General features: G+C 37.6%; 1 protein-coding gene across 1 annotated transcript in view; it reads right to left on the bottom strand.

Annotated features, from left to right (window-relative positions):
- plxna3 (plexin A3) overlaps positions 1-22,206 on the bottom strand; it is a 160,050-nt gene that overhangs the window by 128,123 nt on the left and 9,721 nt on the right. Inside the window, exons 2-3 of the mRNA XM_026269114.1 lie at positions 19,976-21,258; positions 15,599-15,781 (exon numbers count right to left, since the gene is read on the bottom strand). Coding sequence (XP_026124899.1) covers positions 15,599-15,781; positions 19,976-21,160 — 1,368 coding nt within the window. The 5' untranslated portion in view covers positions 21,161-21,258. The remainder of the gene's footprint in view (positions 1-15,598; positions 15,782-19,975; positions 21,259-22,206) is intronic.

Below are 22,206 nucleotides of genomic sequence, written 5' to 3'. Positions count from 1 at the left end.
ATCCATCTAGGGAGACAATCGGCACGGCATCCGTCACTTCCTGGCACTGCCGATGCTAAACACCTCGGAAAGCGCGAGAGCACAGTTAGAGAGTAATTAATTATCTTTCGGGGGAAGGAAGTCATTGTCACTCAACATGGATTTCAATATAGCCACAAACGAGGCACAGCCACCAAATACAGCTGGCAAGACGAGCACGGTCGCATCTGGAGAAAATGAGCGTGCATGACTGACTGATTCAGTTTATTCATTTCTTTCCAAATTTGGATGGATGAAATCTTGCTCATACAAAGTCCTTGAGAAAGCTTTGGAAGTATATCAACATCCGACAGCCTCACAATTGACTTTTGATAATGGATTGTACTTAAAACTTAGAGGAAACAACAGTATTTCAAAATCATATTAAAATGGGACTACACAATTTTAAATTAAATTATTTCCAAATAAAAACTAAAAAGGTTTGCTTAAAAACAAAACAAAACAAAACAAAAAAACATTCAATTTCAGACAGCATCTCCTTCTTCGGATATTTTAAAATGCATTTTGTTAAAAAGGCAGTATAAGTATCTTTGTTAATTAAGCATCATAATGAAGATTTTTAGAGGTTAAATTTATAAAGCGCTTGATTAAAATGCTACGGCAAAATAATCTATATTCAAAATAATCAAAACATTTACATGAACTGAAAATCTTATCTACCTCATGTTATACAACATTTGAAGGTCAATGTTTAAAACCCAAAATAAATATATACACATACACATTTCTATAAAATCGTATATATAAAAACTTTGCTAAGGGTCAATACCAGTTCATAAACAGGGCAAACGAGAACAAGGTCATTAAGCAGGTTTTATTCGACTGCTATTAATGAAGGCAAAGGAAAAGACTCAGCCTTTGTGCGGCCTGTCACTGCGCAGTATTATGCTCTGTTGAGAAGCTTTTCCTGCCTTCCACTTCGTGCAAGACAATACAGTGAACAATGTCCCATAATCATATAATTAGAGTGCAATACAAGACATAATGCCTCAAAGTGTTAACAAGTCTGCATCGTTTGACAGAGAGTAATTTTCCAGTTCTAACTCCCATAAGATTATCAAAAGCAATCAATTTCCATAAAGGTTTTCCATGCAAGGATGTATTTCTTGCCCGTTTTCTCTTAATGTCTTTCTCAATCTGTAATTCTCTCAGATGACTAAATGTGGTGAAAGAGGGTGGTGCTGGGACATAAATTATTTGCTTGTGGTTTTGACAGAGAGACTTTAAATAGATACTAACAGATGAGCTGTTGAGATTGTAAGGCTACTCTCCAAAACAAAAAATAAAAGCTGTATAACAATATATGTTATAATTATAAATACTTATAAAAATGACTATATCAGGATCATACAGAATATGCTTTTTTTCCATTCGTCAAAAAAGAAAAAAAGATTTATCTTGCATTAAAGTGCCCAAATTCACATTTGAATTTTAAAACAAATAAAAAAGTAATGTAAATATATATTAAAACCAAAAATAAATAAAATATGAAAAATGTTTCGCAATATCCTTAAATTCTCAAAATTTTAGTTATAATAAAGTGTTTAATAAAGCAGAGTCTCGTGCCTTTTGCATTTAAATCTTTATTACGCGCAATTCAACAGGTCTTAAATAACTTTGTTTTTCTGCCTCTATAAAAGTGCATATATAATGTTGCCTTGTTTATGTAAAGTTCCTCTTTTTTTGGTTTTAAATCTAGCCAAAACCCATGTGTTGCATGTGAAACACAGTAGGCTTTAATTAGTATACATTTATTGTGAAATGACTGCATTTCCATGTCAATCCATGTTAAATTTTACCATGAACAATGCGCTGTCACTTTAATTCAGAGCAAGCAGCACAGCAAAAATAGACTCGGTACGTAAACGATCGCTGCACTGCTTCACACGCACTGCTCCTGGAACGCACTGACGGACCGCAAGTGTGTGCAGTATGAACGCTGGAATCCGTTAACATGGGTGCATAAAAAAATATGCAATGCATACGGATTATGTGTGAAACAGGCGTCAGCGCTAAATTATCTTGAAATACATGCCGCATGAGCACATTTAATTGAAATAAGTAATTTCAAAATTTGAAGCAAAACTAATTTTGCGAAACTATACTAAATAAAACATCTGAACGAAACAGCAGATGAGGTGAATGAGACGCAGATTCACTCTCTGCCAGTAGGTGGCGCTTATGAACAGCAGTGATAGTGTTTCCTGGGTTACCTCTGAAAACAAAGCAGAGCTGCACTGATGAAAACTACTTAAATATTCATCTTTCAGAGGCTAGATGAAAAGAAAATACCACAAACTTTTCTAAAGATACATTCATATAAACTCATACTCTAATTGCATCACGATTAGTTTGACATCTCAACTGATTTGAATCGTGACATTTTCAACCGGCTCGCAGTTAATCATTTCATCCCTAGTAAAAACAGGCCCTTAAAATAAAGCATTACCAACCTGTTAAATAAAATAACTTACACTGTTGTGCACAATAACATTTTAGTATTAGGCGACGTTATGTCAACTTGTGTGTGCGGCCAGCATCCATAATACAGTTAAGTGAATGAGACAGAACACATAAATATTTATATCGCTCCTGTCTGCACATCATCTGTTGTGAAAGATCAACTAAAGGTGTCAGCTGCAGTGATCCAGTGTAACTTTAGCAGGCGCTACAGAGTTTCCACCGCCTCCCTCCATCTCAATCTCTCCGTCTCCTCTCACTCCTGCCTCTTCCTGGAGAAATGACCTAGTTCCAGGTGCCTGGCTCTGACACGCAGTGCGAAAAAATCCACTTTCACTAGCTCCCTCGCGCCGCTGCGCTCCTCAGATACGAGTCCCACAGTTCTTCAGCCCTGACATCAAACATCAGGCAGGAGCGCTTCTCTCCGGCCCAACAAAATGGAGGAGAAGCGCCTTCCCCCGAGAGCAAACACATCCCGGCCAAACGTTCAGCTTAGTTCACGTCGCGGATTCTTTCTCTCACCTTTTTTGAAACCCATCTCACGCTCTCTGTTAAAAGTCAGGGTAATATTTAGCACTGGAAATTCAGAATCTGGAATCCGTTGCGCTTTCTACCTCAGAAAAGCAACCGAGTCTGGCTGCCTCTGTGACCAATGCATTTGGAAGCTGAAAATTTGATACAAAGAATACAGAATTAAATATTTCCAGCAAACACATTTATGATATTCATGTCTGCTCCTCTGAAAGGGCCTCTGTCGGAATAAACGTGAAATGCGACACGGAGACTCGCTTTGTTTTTGTCGGCGGGTTATTTAGTGAATTGTTTTCTCTAGGCTCGCTAAAGCATATTTACATCTAAGCGTTTTCCTGTTTGCTGTTCAAATAAAGGTTCTGCTGTGGTCATCCAAGACGGAATTGGATGAGGCTGTTGTCGAACGGGGGCAGAGCGGAGTGGCGCGTCTTTCCACCATCTGTCTCTTCTAGTTATTTTACGGCCTCAGATTTGATCCCCTGAGTTGGCCAAAGCTAATTACACTGGACAAACCATATCCATATCTAAATACTCACAGCGGATTGCTTTCCATTATTGGCATGCCAGACAGGCAGAAAAGCTTCTATCAACACAGAGGGAAAGGGAAAAGCGTAAACAACCCGGATTTTCAACCTGCACATGAGGATGCCGGAAAGGCCAAACTGCTGTCATCCTGACATGAGACACACGGAGAACTGCTAAATGTAAAACGGCTGACTGTATGTAAACAGCTCCTTAACCTTTTGACCAATGATTTTCCATAACTTTGGATAACTGGACAAATATTTTTAAGAATGGTTTTATAGAGGCCACAAAAAAAAAACGATTATATATCTGAGTTTATAAAACTAATTTAGAAACAAAGCTTTTTAATGTAAAAATTATTTTGTATTAAATCTACAATATTTGAAATTTTATTGTTGAGGATAACCCCTTGAGAGGAAACATCTCGTTTTCGAGGGGGTCCTCATATATCTAAAATCTAAAATATAACAAATATAAAATAAACACAGCAATTAAAACAAATATTTGTTAAACAATATATTAAATAAAGATAATGCTAAACATTTTTAACATAACACAATATAATAAGATAATACAAACAAAAATAAAAGTATTTAAATTAAATGCATAAATTTAAATATTATATAATAATTAATATATTATTAAATATTACTATTGTATTATATAATAGTGTGTGTGTGTGTGTGTGTGTGTGTGTGTGAGAAAGAGAGAGAGAGAGAGAGCCTGGACCACAAAATCACTCATAAGGGTCAATTTTGTGAAATTGAGATATATATATACATCATCTGAAAGCAGAATAAATACACTTTCAAATGTTGTATGGTATGTTATGATACCGAGATACCGTTATGGCCGAGAGACAACTACTTGAAAATCTGGAATCTGAGGGTGCAAAAAAAAAAAAACTAAATATTAAGAAAATCACCTGTAAAGTTGCTTATACTAATCAAAAATTAAGTTTTTGTATATTAAGGATATATATATATATATATTTACGATTAATTTACAAAATATCTTCATGGAACATGATCTTTACTTAATATCTCAATGAATTTTGGCATTTTGTCCCATACATCGTGTTTTTGACTATTGCAGCAAATATCTCCCAGCAAATAGTGCTCCAGGGTCACATATAAATATATTAGTCAAATTAATAGATCTAAACAAAGAAAATTCTTCATATTAATTACTTAATTAAATACACAGCAAAATCTAAATAATTTCAACCCCCTTAATATTGCTATCAGAAATAGTTAACTGGTAACCTGCAAAATACTAATGTTTAAAACTAATTTTTTAGTTTTTCATGTTTCCAGGTCTTGCATGACCCCTTCTAAAAAGAATAAGATTTTATTCGTTTAAGATTATAGATCCTGCGCAACAACAACAGGACAACAAAGAACATCTGTGAAGCCAAAAACCACGACGCAGCAGATGGATGCGCAACCTGTGTAAACAAAAACACCACAACCTGCAACTTCTGTTTGTTTAAGATCACATATCGTAACACGTCGTTCAGAAACAAAAGGAACGCGCCCAGAAACAGTTTGTAAAGCATTCGGTATCCAGCACCGAACATTTGCTCCAGTATTGAGCAGGTATCAGCGTTTTGTGGCTGTTTCCTTCACAGAATCAGATGGGAAGTGAATAGAGCTAGTGACTGAGAGAATAAGAGCAGTGTGTGTGATCGTACCACGCAGGTCATCCACAGAGCTCTCCTTTGTGAAATCCTTTATTTAATAACTCATCTCTAATCATGTGACAAGACGACTATTTGTACGGGGAGTTTTCGGAGCCCCTTTTCCACTTATCTCTTTAGCAGGACAGACAAAGCATTCAGCCGTCTGCAAACTAGCGCTATCTTAAATCAGACGGCTTGTTTGGAAGAAACGTTTGCTCTCAGTCTGGCCAAAACCACAACAGCCACTCTCGGTGTAATCTTATAGCGTGAAGTCTACCGTGAATTCATAAGCAAAGGGAGTATATCCGATCGGCACTTAACAAAATAACATTAGCGTCCGATATCAAGAGTCCTTTCGCTAGCAAATATGGATTTAAATCTATACGGCGACACGCTACGGGGTTTATTAGTCGTTTTAATGCATCTTTACTCAGATGGAAGGGTCGTTTCCTCCTGGGCAGCGGCTGTGCAATAAATAGCACGGAGGTTGCGTGTAGCTCGAGGAGGAGAAACAAATGGCAAATCTTATGGCTCATTTTAAGCACGCAGCTCCAAGGTTAGCAGCGGCACCGAGGTGAGGCCAGGCGGAAATTGAGAGATGACGGAATGGGAACTGAATGATAAAAAGTGTCGAGCTGCTAGCAGGCAGACTGAAACGCAACGCTTTATTCTGTGTCAAAGTTTAGCCGGAAAAACTGTCGCTAGAGTCCCAATGGGAGCTTCCTCTATGGTAGTGATGAAAAATGAGACACGTCTACACAAGGGTTGGGGGGAATGATGGCTGTCTGCTAATTGGTGTTCTAAATAGGAAGTCCTAAATTATTAGGCAGGTTTTGGATTCATCTGGACCCCAAAAGGACCTTTTTCCTAAAGGACACTCACATAAGACATACAGAACAAAAGGATAGTTATATATTTGATACTGCATCACAAAAGGATGCAACAAGCATACTATACTGATATATATATTGATATATATATTGTTATGGGGCTAAGTAAGCAATCAATCCTGCAAATTAATGCTTAAATGCTCTGTATATCGGTTCAGACAAAGTGAGTACAAATACAAAAATTCTGCTCCTAAAGGGCAAACTTTGCAATATTACAACATTTCCTTAAAATCGCATAAAAATTGAAACAAATGTAATTTCTACATCAGAGGCCTCCTAAAACAATATCTGAGAGGTCAAAAAAAACTGCACATTTTTTTCTATATTTGGGTATGAGAGGGTTAAAGACATGACTTTTTACCCCATTTTACTATGCAAATGGTCTAAAAGCTAAAGCACAATATCTTATTACTTTGTACTATATTACACAATGTCTATATAATCATTATACTGTATTATAATATTCCTTAACTGCAAGTTTTTTTTTTTTAAACTAATAAAAAAAATATTAAATTAAATAATTAAATTGGTCAAGTGAAAGTTTTGTGTGTGTGTGTGTGTGTGTGTGTATATATCTAGTTCCAAAAAAAAAAGTAAGAGAAAAACCTTTGTATAACGCATTTAATGGTTTACCCATAACAGGCATTGCCACAAGGTTATTTAATATCTAAACCAATTTTGTGTTGAATTTCCAGCATAGTGACACACACTGTTAGCGCGATACAAAATGACTCACAGCGTGAAATAAGATTTTGTTCATCCCGTCCATTTCTAGTCGACACAGTTCCTGAATCACAGATAGTCGGGCACTTGCCCAGGGCCCAGACAGGTGCTTAAGAGCTGCCCCCCTAAACACCCCGCTTCCATTTAGGAGATGCGTCTGTCTTGACCTTTAATGAAATTATCAAGCCTCCCATTAAATTATGACACGAGGCGTGAGATAAGAGCCGTGTCTGCGCGGCAGGTGTCCCGGCCGGCCTGATCCTACAACACTACACATATAAGCACTGCTGTTCATTAGCTTGTACGTGTGACAGCCGGGCGCTGAGGTAAAGTGATTACTGCCCATGTGTGGACATACACCTGGCCAGATGATGCTGAACGCAGAGCATCTGGGTCATTCCTGCGCTAAAGCACCTGATGATGTCATCTTCAGAACGATGATGTCATTAAAGAAGACAGAATTTAGGGTTTACTCTAAATACTAACAGGGAGGAAAGTAACATTGAGGACCCAGAATCTGATCAACTGATTATAAATCAAAACAATATTCCTTAAAAAAATAAAAAGAATATTTCTCAATACATTATTTAATAAAAAAAGAAAAAAAGAAAATACCACCAAGGATGTGACAAACATGGCAACAATAGGGAGTTATTTCAAATTTACACCACTTAATTTTTATTCTGTTATAAAAACTGATTTGATTTCAATCTTCAAAAAAACTGCTATTATTTTAAAATGGAATTATTTTTTAAAAACCTGTAATTTTAGTACTATTTATCTACTATTATAGTATTTGATTATATTTAAATTAGCTTTATTTTTATATTTTCTTTTCAATTTCAGTTAATTTTTAGCAATTTTATTCTTTTGAAATCTGTATTAATATTTTACAACATTTAATATCAATTGTTTGTTAATTAATAGATTTTAAGTTATTTGTTTTATTTATTTTATTTCCTTTTAGTTTTAGTAATTTATTATATTATTATTATTATTATTATTATTATTATTATTATTATTATTATTATTATTATATGGCATTAAATAATTATTCATGTACTATAATAATAATAATAATAATAATTTGTATTATTATTATTATTATTATTATAATTAGTATAATTATAATATAATTGTTCTAAATGATTTTACATCATTTTAAAATAATTGTAGTATCATTATTATTATACTTATTATAATCAATAAATAATCATTTAAAATCCTATCCAATAAATTAAGACATAAATGATGGAAATATGGTGTACTGTACTGTACTGTACATGTACTGTACAACAACAACCACCCATCAAGTTGTATAGTATGGTATAGTAGTGCCATTATTAAATCACTGTAGTCAGAAACACATAAATCCAAATGTCTTCACTCACAGCTCGCAAGAAGTGTTTCATGTGGCTATAGCAGGGAAATTTACCCGTTAGCTCTTTTATGAAAGTCTAAATGTGTATTTATAGGCTGAGGCACTTGAACCACGTTTATTGACTTAAGTTTCCATTACATACACTGAACCAGAATCCCATCCTAAATCACACTGAGATCAAAAGCAGCCAATGTTAGTTAGTCTAAAAGCGAAGGTTTACCTCATGCTTGGATGTGATGCAGTACAGTATTATAATGCCAGACACAATTACGGTTTAATACTGACTCAGATAAAGCACACGAATGAACCGGCCCAACAGAGCCTGACGTTTATGAGACTTTAGGGCTGAAGAAGACAAAATGTCAAAATTAAACAGTGGTTTCTAATAAATCCAGTGACATTTCAATGACATTTTTAGCAAGGTAAAAGACTTGAAATCAATAGACTCCATCTAAACATTTTAAAGATCATTAATTAGAAGACATCTGCACCACAAAATAAAAAAAGGAGTAGAAAAAGAACCATCAGCACATGCAAAACAGCTTTGAACAGAAAAATCAACGTCACTGTAACAACATGGCCCCAAGTGACTTAGTTACCATTATTTTTATTTATAAATACTATACAGGGATATAAATAAAAGCTACTAAAATGAAACCGTATTCAATAAAGAAATTACATTTATTATTAATAATAAATCAAATTAAACTATTCTTCTACCAAACAGGCTTTTTACAGTTACCAAGCAATAGCAAGTGTGCATAAATCTGCCATTTTTGCAACAAGACAACGCATCCATCTTCTAGTAGGCCTTCAGAAATGTCAGCGTCCTACATCAGATCTCAAGGAAGGTTTTTAGTAATTGATGATCTGCTAAATGCAAGTCAAGTTCCTTAAGATGGCCTAAAAAGCTGCATCAAAAATTGAATAGCAGTAAATTTAGCAAGTGCTCAGATGGTCCTAACACATCAACATGAGTGCTCAGCGGTGGCGAGAAATCATCTAGCGGCTTCTGTCTGTCGCCGCACCACTGAGGAGAGCAACACATCTGTTACCCAGGTAGAACACAGTCGTCTAATTAAAGGAGTTGAGCAAGACTCCAACACTCTCCCGGCTTCGTTCTTAATGGCACGGGGCTTTGTTATCAAGCACTTGTAATGCATCACAGGTCGACGCTCCAGCGGAGATACGATGCATCCCTACCCACCTCGTTCCAAGACAGCGGATTTACGGCAAACAGATTTAGCCATGATCAAACGTGGCTGAGGGCCGAGCTGCTCGTAAATCAGCCTCCCGGCCATTTCCACACCCACGCCGTGCTCTTCTGCTGATTTACGCCATTAAATTAGCTCCAATTTCCATCTCAATCGCGCTTGGATTTGAATAGAGCCAAAATGAGCCACAAAATGGCCGATGGAGTGGTCAGTTTTCACCTTTCAGACACGTTCCACTCGGACTGCTTTCTGAAGCTTCCATTTGCTCGAGACAAGATGCTAACATGGCGAAATATAAAAGCTGAGGGGAAAAAAAAACACAGGTGATGATGAAGAAGAAATTAAAAGACTCGCAGCTCATGCATGATTATGAGGATTACAGCGACTCAGTTGATGGTGCGCATAAGAAAAGCGGCGTTATTGTGTGAGCTGGGCACACGGTTGCGGCGAAGCACGGGGATTTGACGCTTTTTAACAGGCATTAATCAATTTGAACACTGCGACAGGGACACTAATCTGCCGGATTCAATCATGTATCATACGTCTAAGACTGGGTGCAGAATGAGAATTTTCACCCTGGCATATTTAGCTTTATAAAACATAAACATGATCACACCGAATCACAGGCGGCATGTGTAATAGAATCTGTTTCTTCATTTCAAAATTGCAGAGTTGCATTTGCAATAGTATACTAGCATGCTACTTCACACATGAATATGGGATGTCTCTGTGTGCATGGCAAACCAGAATGACCGGATACATTTGCAAAAATGTGCACTGCAGAAAATACTGTATCCCACAATGCAACGATGAACAACCATTGTGTCATGCAAGATCCTAACCAAGCAGAATCCCATCTGATTTCTTGACAAATCAATCAGTGCCTGATTAGAAATCATAGAAGATATAAGTATAAGTAATGTCTTTTAAATTACATATTACATTATAGTAGTGACGCAAAATTTGGTGTGTTTGATCATGTTGCTTTGTACTTTCAGTTAGCAAGTTAACAGCGCAAAATAGAGCAAATTGTTTGGGAAATGCTCTTTTGATTTGCAGGGATCGCTGTGGTGGAACAGGATCTTGCACGACACTAGCAGTTATAACAGTCATAATCCTTTTTCTTGATTCAGACTGCCAATAAACATTTGTACACAACTTAAAAAAAAGCAAAATAAATATTTATATTTCCATGAAGATAACTTGATTCTAAACTAAACTAAACATTCAACAGGAGTTAACTTGAAAACACTAGCTGTTCCCATTCATTTTCCAAATGTAATTTATGCAAGAAAGCCACAATAATAAAACCACGATCGCAATTTATCATACAGCCCTATTGTAATTAAACAAAAAAAAATCAAATTTTAATAAACTAAATGCATGTGGTTTAGAGACAAAATGTATTAAAAACTTCATAGTAAATAGCAGCCAATGCTATTTTTCAGTCATGTAGCTCCAGGTGTTACTTTTAACAAACATTTTCTAGGAAAAAAAAAGTTTTCATCAGTTTTCTTAGCCATTTTTTTAATGAAATTTGGTTCATGTGTGAAAAATTCCTACTAGAAAAACACAAGGATGGATACTCATGTAGCATATAAGAGTTTGAAATGTTTACAGTAGAATAATGCCTTCTGTTTTCACTATTTTTAATAAACAGCAGGCAGTATTGAGTATATATATATATATATATATATAGAGAGAGAGAGAGAGTTAGTTCTGCATTCCAAACACAGCCAATGACTTCCTCTTTTTGTGAATACAGGAAACACAAGGTCGGGAGGATGAGAGGTCGGCACAGGAAGGGCCATTTTGGTGACATATTACATCTACCTTGAAATCCTTTTAGCCACTAAATAGACCGTACAATAAACTAACATAAAAGCACTCGATTAAGGATTCAGTGGCAGACACGCACATCCATTTGTGCATGTAACACAATGATATACATGCACAAATTCACCCACACTGCCGTCTCGGCAAAATGGTGTTCCATAAAAAACATTCCCTGACAACCTTGCGTTTATTTCCCAGCGGTCAGATTATCTCCTGGCCGTTTTTGCTAAGGTTCAGACCGCAGAATCCTCCGGCAGCCCTGCGGCTCTGTGACCAGCATGTGAAAATCACAGGTGCAGGGGAAAATAGCTGGATGTATTTATTTTCATTTGCCTTTGCACTTGCTGCTAAATATCTCAGCCGGCCGGAAATGGTGCCAGGCTACCGGTTTAAACGCTTGCTTGTAAAAGTACAACAGGAGGGAGAGAATTCCTGATAGACCAGGCATGGATTACTGCAGTCAAAGCCACAGGCACAAATGCTGCACTGTGTTGTGCACAAATGGGATGTAAAACTAGATCTTTACATTATAAGGAGACAACATGATTGTTTGTGTGGAACACCAGGGTTAGAAAATAAGGGGGGGGCAGAGGCAAAAATACAACGGAAAATCATAATAAAGTGAAAAACCGCCTATGGAATTATAAATGTTGTGGCAAAAAAAATTTCTTTGCACGAATTCCTTTTTTTTCATTCTTAAATATCACTGGTAATAGCAACAATGTGAGAATTTGTCTTAATAAAGTGATTATATTTAAATATTTTACATAAAATGGATGCAATGTTAAACAAAAAAAAAACTGTTTATGGTTTAATAAATAAATAAATACATACATAAAGCTTAAATTTAAATGCTGCTTATTACACAAAATAAAAAAATTACCCTGCATAAATCCGAGGTATATGCCCCTACACACACCTACCCCTATAATTTAGAAATGTTGCAAAAAAACTTCCCATGCATACATTTGAAGTATGTGACATAAAAAAAAAGTATATATTTTTTTAAATTCTTAAATATTACTGGTAAATGATACAATATGTATTTTACATGGAAATAAATGAATAATACCATGAAAATAACTTCCTAAAGGAAATGTTACTTTAACATTACTGTCCAATGGGTCAAAAGACAACAGAAGTCACTATGAAAGCACTTTGGTTTGATTTCCTCAGTTCAGTTCATTGCCCATCAGTTGAAAACCATAGTTTTGAATGCTTAGAATACATGAATAGCACACACAATTTGAGGTATCATTCATGTCTATAGCACAAACAGCAAAGAGCCACTTAAGAGACAAAGTTTAGCATTACTATCTATTAGCAAATGTAACAGCCAATTAAAGTTTTGCTAAAAAAGACTGTACATATGCGGGATGATTCAGAGAAACTACATTGTAACAAAACTCTCCAGTATTTTGACTCCAGGAGTCCAAACGACTGACTCGACTTGCTGCCAACTAGGGACAGGAAGCACTAAAGACTCATGGGTGATTTCCGTACAGCTTGAGAAAAGCGGCTTGCTGTCTCTTTTCTCTTGCCAAAACAAACAAGCCATTGCGAGGGGAGATATGGAGCAATTACCCAGCCTTCTCCTGTATTCTCTACACCACATTACAGCAGGTAGACCAACACTCTCAAAACCACTGTACACAATCACCACAACAGGCCTTTCGCAGACCGTTTACAGACAGATAAATGATGCTTTCTGTGGCTAAATGAGTTATATGTAATCATCTATTCATATGCCAATGAAAGACTAGAAACATAGGGTAAAAAAACACTTCTTTATTGTGTCAAGCTAGCATGTTCAAACGCAAAGCTGTTTTGGTAACTAGCATGTTTACTAAGAGTGGAGAAGCGAAAATTCTTTGAAATACAGGAAATATAGCAATAAATGTTAAACATTTAACTGGTTGAGTCGTAAATTAGAAAAAAACGGATACATTTAGTTTCTAATGATTCATTGTTTGATTAAAAACACAGTAATCCAATCTAACTCTAGACTGGAAAGTTCCGTTTTCCTTGGAGTATGAGCTAAAGCCATCCACACTTCCTCCACATCTCCTGTTTATGCGGGAACAAACAGAACATATATGAAATCATAACTACCAGCCTCTAAGCGGGTCTCTCCCTAACACCGAGCGGATTCGTACACAAACCATTTACCACTTCATCCTGACAGAATGTTTGCGAGAAAATACAAACATTACGATTTCCCCGCACCCCTAGTTTATTATGACTCGCGGTCAATACGAAGGCCATATGGATGATGGAGCGTTTCTGTAACATTATATAATCTCCATCAACAAACAGAGCTGCTTATTATCAGCCTGACCACAAGCGGTGTATTCTGTTTATTAACCACGAACAATCGCACGACTGTCAGCCAAGAACTCGAATCCAATCTCCTGTGCATCCCGTGTTTCCAAACAGTCTGATCTGCAGCGATCCAACGGTATATCAGGACATGTTTAGACAAATAATCCCAAACAGGACGTGTCCCACAGGGCTGACCCCAGCACCCTCATTCCGATTGGAGAATGGATGCGTTCGCTTTCATATTCTCCAGCTGGGAGCAAGAACGGCGAACTCACACAAAACCATAGCATATTTTCCTCCCCATCTACCTCATTTTAATTATGAAGTCTGCTGAGAAAGAGCCAAGTCAGCTTCTCAGAGCAATTTCATCGGCCCTCACATCTAATCTAATTCCGTTAATTCTCTCATTGAACTGTAACTTCAAGCAGTCGTGGATAAAAAGTTCCTCAAGATGACCTAATATAAGGCATGCATCAGGCCGGGTGGCTGCTGAGTAATGTTAAACTTTAATGCCGACTGGGTTTCGCTCTCTCTCTCTCTCTCTCTCTCTTTTCATACACAGCTTGAACTATTTACGACCGGCCGAAAAAACGACTCCACCCTCTCGTTTTGGCTCTCTTGAGATCCAGTGTGCATATATGGGCCGAAATGCTAGCTATGAACAAGTCAAGCTGTTGTTTGAGGGGGAAAAATGTAGTAACTTCTGTGGAGAACCATCATAAACTCATCACCAGTGGGCATATTATTCTTTAAACATCCCCAGCTGTTGCCTGCTCCGGTCTGGATGACGGAGTCACAAGGTGGTGCTTTTATTGTGGCTTTATTGGTGTTTTTTTTGTGTACTTGTTGGAATGAGGGGAAAGGTGCTTTTTTTTTAAAGTTGCAGTCTATGTGCAAAACGCCATTCTTTTAAGATCCAGACAAACGGCTAATTCAAGATAAGATATTTAGACAAAAAAATCACTTCAGGTTCATCTGACCCACATCAGAAACACTGGCTTCAAAAACAGCCCTGAGGAGCGCAACAGAGTGTAACAGAACGCAGGGGTCTAGAGATGAGTGTTAAAAATGTATTGACTAAAAAACATCACACACATGGAAGAACGCAAAAAAAAACCTAAAAAAAAAAAACTGTGAGATGACACGGGAGTCAAAGACGTCAGTCTGTTTGCGTAGGGCTGTGCAAACAAACTCACTCTCAGCATAAAAATGAGATCACAACTATGAATCAAAATACCAAATCTATTTATTAAACCCATTTCATATATTTGCGTGTGTGTGCTAGTGTTTTAAATGTTTCTTGAGTAGCAAATCAGCATAATTTCTGAAGGAGTAATGATGCTGCAAATTTAGCATTGCATCACAGGAATAAATTACATTACATCAAATATATTCAAACAGAAAACTGTTCTTTTAAATTGTAATACTATTTCACAAGATTACTGCTTTTACTGCATTTCTAATCAAACAAATGCAGCCTTGGAGAGCATAAGAGACATTATTACAGTTAAGAATTATGAAAACGCTATAGTCAAATACCTAGTTTTTATATCAACATGGAATCAAATCTGCCCCCCATTTAGTATAATGCACTTTCTTGTTCTTGTACATTCTTTTTTAAACTACAACAATAACAAAGGTTTGCCTTTGTAATCATGAAAAAGTAAAAAAATAAAAACAACTTTTTAGCTGATGTCTGTTTGGATGAAAGCAAGTCTCAAGTTGTCACTGAATATCCTTTTTCACTCTGAAATACATCACACTACAGAAGTAACACTGTAGCACACGCTGTTGACTTTGACGAAGTACAGAATCAAAGATGGATTGGAAAAAAAATGATAATGGATTTGTCCATCAACGCATTTTAACTATTACCAAACTCCCTTATCCACATCTTCTACATATCACTTCCCAAGCAAGCAATATCAAGAAGAAACCAAAACCCAGTATCTTTGTAACAGTCAGCGGTGGAAGACACAGAAGGGTTAGTTCTTACCTTCTTGAGGTGGCCACTGCGAGTCCCCACGAACACCACCGAATGACCTCCGTAAGTGTACGCTGCCACGGACGCCATGCCGTCAGTGCGGTCGTCAAACAGAGGAGTGCCCTCAATGACCCTCAGTCCTCCAAGAGGCTGGTTCAGAACCAGGCCACAGAAATCATCGCCAATCTGCTTGGGCTATGGGACAAAATGAGAAACAATGAAGCGTAATTAGTTCATATTCATAAGATTGTTTTAGGACTCAAGTCATGTGTAAAAACAGGTCCAAAAGGGTACATTGAAAATGGGATTAAAATTAAATTAAAATAAATAAATAAAACAATAAGTAATTCAACTAATTCATACCTTATTTAAACTGAATGATTAACTGAAATGAATACATAATATTTCAGATTCATAAAAAAATATATATATATATATATATATATATATATATATATATATATATATATATATATATATTATGAAAGTGTTCGTGATTCTGTTGCAGTGATTTAAAACAAAAATTTGCAAAACAAAACAAATAATTTAGTAAAAAAAAAACGTAAAGGCATTAAATTTATACAAAATAGTGCCATATATTAAAGATTCAGTTAAAACAACTAAAATTATATTAGAATAATTTTAAATAAAATTACATAAAAAGTCCATGTGTCTTTGAAAAATAATTTTTTGCAAGAAAAATGTATACAAAATATTTCATATTCAGTAAAAACGACAACATGAAGTAATCAAGTTAGAAGTTAGTAAATAAAATGAAATGAAATGGAATAAAATAAGTCCACATGTCTCATTAATATAAAATAATTACTCATTGGTGGTATAACGACCCTTAACAACAAATGCTGAATAGTCCATGTTATGCCATTGTTTATTCAGCTTTAGTAGATCTTTGGGACATTAAATCAGAATGCAGAAAGTAAAAATTAATTTGTGGACCAGATTTCAGATTTCAGGACTCAATTTTGCCTGAAGCCTGGAGACCCAACAACAGCTTTCTCCAGCTGTCGTCAAGTCCCAGCATCGCAGACAGGAAGTGCCAGCTAATAGACCAGACAGAGAAGAGCCACCCAAACAGAGACTGTGAAAGTGAGCCCATGGGGATCAGACCGGTGGGCTACCGACCGGTGAGACATGACATCATCCTGCAATCTACCTCACGGTCAGTGCTTTATCACTTCAGACCGAAGGAGGCACCATTTACCCTCCGAGCATCTCTGAAAAGCAATATTTCAGCCATTTTTAATGGCTGTCCACTGACACAAAGGAGGAAAAATTACAGGAAAATCACTGTATGTCATTTCTCCTTAAGTAAACCAGAGTCAGAAGAGTTATTCACAAATCAGTTGTGTTAACTAACATCTGCAACACATCATTTTGCCGAGTGATGATGTCAGCAAGTACCAAACCTAGTCCCCCAGTTAATCCCGGAGGTGAACTATTGACTCATTACCAGGTTCTCGGAGCTCGACGGAAAACACTCTGGACTTCAGCATCCAATGGCACATAAAAAACCCTCAGTAAAGTGCAACGAGAGGTCAGCTTAGCCTGCAGATGAATGACATCAGCTCCAACAGCAAGACATTTCACAGCGGTTATGATGAACATAAAGGCGCAACACGAACAGCTGAATTTTTTTGAACTTTGTGCCCAAATTCTTTGAGGAGATGGGCATCTTAGAGCGTGCCATTGAATGGTGATTGAAAGGGTGATGTTGGATCGTGGAATAGCTTGTTTTAGTGCATGTATATGAAAGGTAAATGTATTAAATGAAGCATGAGCTTGCGGCAGACATGCACACTCTCATTAGAAGGCAGAGGGCCGTTGCCGTGCATGAAAAAGAGCTAATAATAATACCCCGGCAGCCGAGGCGCTGGAATCAGGAGCAGATTTGCATCAGTCATGGGGAACCCTGTTGTTGCACATAAAAACAACCACAGTCACCCCCCCCCACCACCACCCCCAAAGGAACGAGGTCATCGGCACTCGCCATCTTCGCCCCATCTGCTCTAGCCGGGCCGCGAGGTGTGTGCTATTGTTCCCAGCGCAATTACAGCCGCAGACGCAAATTGTCCTCTCGTCTGGTTGTCTTCCAGGCAAGTAAGAAGGAGAAATTAATTCAGCCAGTTTGTGAATGATTTCTGTTTTTTTTTCGAGGGGGAAAACATTGCTACTGTACTGCGAGGAAAGTTTAAGTTTACAAGCAGAGTCACTAAATAACTACCAGACAACTAACATATCAAACGACATGCAGCAAAATGATTCAATATGCACACTAGGGTTCAAAACAAAACTTTTGGCTTCAGTACCTAGAAATAGAAACTGCTGAATATCCATGATACCACTGCATACTGTAAACAATTACTAAACTAATACACATTAAATCTGTCATGTTTAAGCAGAAAACAAATGTCTTAACAACTAGCTACTTATAAATGGCTTATGAATTAAGTGCAAGTCTTTTCCAGTTGATTTAAAATAATTTCTTTGAATATTCCAGTGCATAAGCATTACATATTATCATAATTTAGCAAGAAAATATCAACCATTAACTTGCTTTGCTCAAATAAGCACACATGAACATGAATAATGGCACAAAACCCCAAATTTGACAGTATAAACTTTCTTTAATGCCATTTTTTCCTTGGTCATGCATGCTCAGCATTTCTTGTTGGAATGCCAATGGAATCTGCGTTGATCTTTGTAACACACTGAATATTAACAGAGATAATAATAGTCTATAAATAATTGATTATAAATAATCAAATCAAAATTGCATGCCTTGATGCATCCCCAATTGGCAATTTTGCTTCCATGTAAGACTACTGGTTTTGTACCATGGTACCTTTTGGAGCCATCTCTACTGTTTGATAATTAGCTTCAAAATTACAGGATGTTTAACCACAAAAAAATTAATAACACCTAACCTTTGGACAGAGTTGATGTAAACACACGATTTAAAGGACTTGCGAATCGCAGAACAAGCCTACAGCTAGCTTAGAGGCAGATAAATAACATCAAATCATAAGTGTGATTTGTCACTGAATTACAGGAGACAAATATTAAAGATTCATAAATGAAGCATCAAGGGCTTCCGGAAACAGACCGTTCGTGGTACACTTGACTGGTTTAAAATGTCAGAGGCGTATTGATTTTGATGTCTAGCCATCACCTTCTTCATCTCTCGCATAATAAGCTATTGCTTCCCACCCTGTCTGGTTTGAATAGATTTTTCATCAAAGATACATTACATCAGATTAAGATGTGTAATCATGTTAGACAGTTTCCCCTACACCGGCATTCCTGAGAAGTCTGCAACACGTCACAATTAGGTCAATGGGAATCATGTATTGAATCCACAAATTCGTTTTTCAGGTGCAACAAAGGAAGAAAAAAAAAACAGACAACAGACCAAAGGTCTATTATAAAGTGAGCTTGGAAACCCTCGGGTACCTACTGTGACACAAATACATGCTTTAACAACATGATTTAAACGAGGAGGACGTGTTCCTGGATAAACATTGGAATAACATTGCAATCAATCAATAAGATATGGTCAGGACTTTTAAAAAAATAGATGGTCACAGTTTATTTTAAGGTCAGGTTCTCACTATTAACAATAACTTTTGCCGCTGTAAATTAAATTAGACACTGACATGCATTCTTAAAAGGGAAGTGCATGTCATGAAATGGTGCACTCAAATGGTTAAATATTTGTCGATCTATTGCCATGTATTTAAATTAGTGATAGATATAAGGCAGAGTTGCCCATACTGGGTCCTGGTGGGCCACTGTCTTGCATAGTTTAGCTCCAAACCCAATTAAACACACCTAAAGCAGCTAATCAAGATCTTACTAGGCATACTAGAATCTACCAGGGAGGTGTGTTGATTCAAGCTGTAACTAAACTCAAGCTGGAGCTAAAACCAGTTTGGACACCCCTGATATACTGGTAAAAAATGGGCTGAAACCAATTAATATCCAATATAAGTGGACATAAATTAATAAATTAAAAACATAAATATCTTGAGCATTGGTGGCACTGATGATTTGTGCATTGGGTCAATGACTGAAAAGATTGTGAATGTTCCATAAGAAGGTTGAAAATACAACGTTGATCCAAAATCCTGGAATTCCTTGATGCTTGAAACAACATTTCTGTCCAGTCTTACACACCCCTAAACTTAATCCCAAAAACCAAAAGGTAATTATAAGTTGGTAAGAATAAGAACGTTGGTGTTGTTAATATCAACCCCAAGCGTAACCCTGAACTTACACCTAAAATATGTTTGCTAGACTCCTTGGCATAACAATGACCACAAATACTTGAAATAAAACAGATATAGAGCAAAAATTAATTCAAAGACCCACCGTATTAATACAAGGCAGTTCCTTGTTAAGCAACCATGGCAGAGACAGCTTTCCTTCCCCGCGGTAACATGACTTGATCCTCTCTCTCATGGCCAGGTTGATCTGGTGCAGTGTGAAGAGGCACAGCACTGTTTCTCTGGGTGGGTTAGCCCTGTTCTTCTGACCCTGGGAGAAGATCACAAACAGGACATCCTCATCCTCAGAAAGGCCGAGAGCCTGGGCCAGAATCTTCCCAGGACGGTGCTTGTAGGCGGCTTGGACAAGTCGGTATTCCACGCCATCCTTGGTGCACCCAAGTGGGAATTCGACGTAGGAGTAGAACTCGGTGTCATTGGAGCACATCCGGACGATTTTTGAGGTAAAGAACTTCTCGCCAGTCGCATCCACCTGGGTGAGCTGGGTATCCAGTTGCAAAGTCAGGAAATAGATGTAAGTGCGGCTGGAGAACCCGTAAACGTAGTAAATGTCAAATGCGGGATATTGCGACAGGGTGTCTGAAGGTATCTTGATTTGAGAGGACACAAACTCATCTTGGTAAACCAAGCTGAACATTTCCATTTTCTCCTCATCTGCCACCAGTTTACGGCTGGATAGGGTCGGGAAATACTCGGATTTGCCATCGATGGCGGCGCCGATGAAGAGGCGGCTGTCACCTTTCTTTTTCTTTTTCAAGTCGTCGTCGTCATCACCCACCACAACTCCAGCCATCCCATCTGACTCTTTGGCTCCCGAGAGGTAATGTTCTTTACGGTGATGTGGTTCACCAAGCTTGAAGAGATCTTCCAGCCGCAGGAACTGGCACACGCCCTGCCAGATGCTCCCACAAGCCACCAGACGGTTACCAGCGTAATCAACCAACAGCAATTTGTTGACGTTGTCTGTGAATTCCAGTTTCTGCGTGCATGGTCTTACACTGGGGGGTGGGTAGCACTTGGCATTGTCCTCCACGGGACCAGTCTGGTGCGAGCGCGTTTCGGTCAGATTGGCGGAGAGCTTGTAGACTCGGTTTATCGCGCCGATGAACACCTCACCAGTCTTGCGGTGCACGGTTAGGTGCGTGAGGCTCGTGTCTTTAACCCTGAAGCTCCCGGAGACTTCAGGTGGTTCAGTGGGAGTCATGGAAAATGCCATGTTGGTCCCGGTCAAAACAGAGACGGAAAATACCAGCAGCCACAAGGACCTCATGATTCCAAACCTTCTAATGTGGATGGGGGAATGAGACAAAGCTCTTCCCTCAAGCGTATTCCAGGATTTTCTTCTTTTGCTGTCTCAGTGGTTCATGTCTACAATGAAAGAGAGAGAAACAAGAAAAAAAATAAGTTTTTTTGAAAATGGATTACGCAGGCAAAGCAATGTCTTATCTTTAAAAGTTTAATTGCATTAAAGGTACCATCATACTTCACAATTTCATTTTCTCCCCCAAGGCAATACTTTTTGCACAGAAAAAGAGTCACAATTTAGTCTTCTACAATCTGACCCTTTTAATCAAACAGCCCGCTTCTTGTCAGTTTGTAATATAGTACAATATAGTTTGCACTACTCTTCATCCTTCAAAAACAACCTTTAGTAGCAAAACTACGTGTTTGTATCATTGACATTCTTTGGAAGGATATGCAACACGGCCAGATAAGGCTCTGATATAAAGCCATGAACACATCTGGTAGATTTTCCCACATTTACTGAGAATCCCTGAAGCTCAAACAATTGGTGTCATTATTCGATTCCCTAGGAATGCATTAACTTGATAAACTTCATAAAATGTATACCTTTTGTATATGCCATAAAATGCATGATTAGTGAGGCCACAATTCTGAACAACAAATCAGCATTGTTGGTGCGTAAATGTCAATAGCTAAGTCTTGCACGTATTCATCTGTCTTGTACAATGCATAAGAGGTGCTCTTGCAGACTCTTACCGGAAATTCAGCTTTGAGTTCTAGTAGAATGAACTTTGACAATAACCGATTTTAAAACCCAACAATCAGAATTTCAGCACTTCTGTCTGAGACTCAATCCATCCCTGCCTGCTCTCCATTTGGAGGCATTAGTGACTCAGAGTGGACTGTGAGCCAGTGCGTGACAGCTGGGTAAGGGGATTTTGGGGGTATGTATTGATCGAGTGGCTTCTGTTGGTGCCAAGCCTTGTCACTCCCACTCCTTTCACTCAATGGATTGCTAATAAACCTTTATGGTCATTGCAAGCACTAATCCCAAGCGCATTTGTTAATTAG

Source organism: Carassius auratus, chromosome 8 (assembly GCF_003368295.1).
Source record: "Carassius auratus strain Wakin chromosome 8, ASM336829v1, whole genome shotgun sequence".
NCBI classification, from domain to species: domain Eukaryota; kingdom Metazoa; phylum Chordata; class Actinopteri; order Cypriniformes; family Cyprinidae; genus Carassius; species Carassius auratus.
This window is presented reverse-complemented; position numbering and strand designations above follow the sequence as displayed.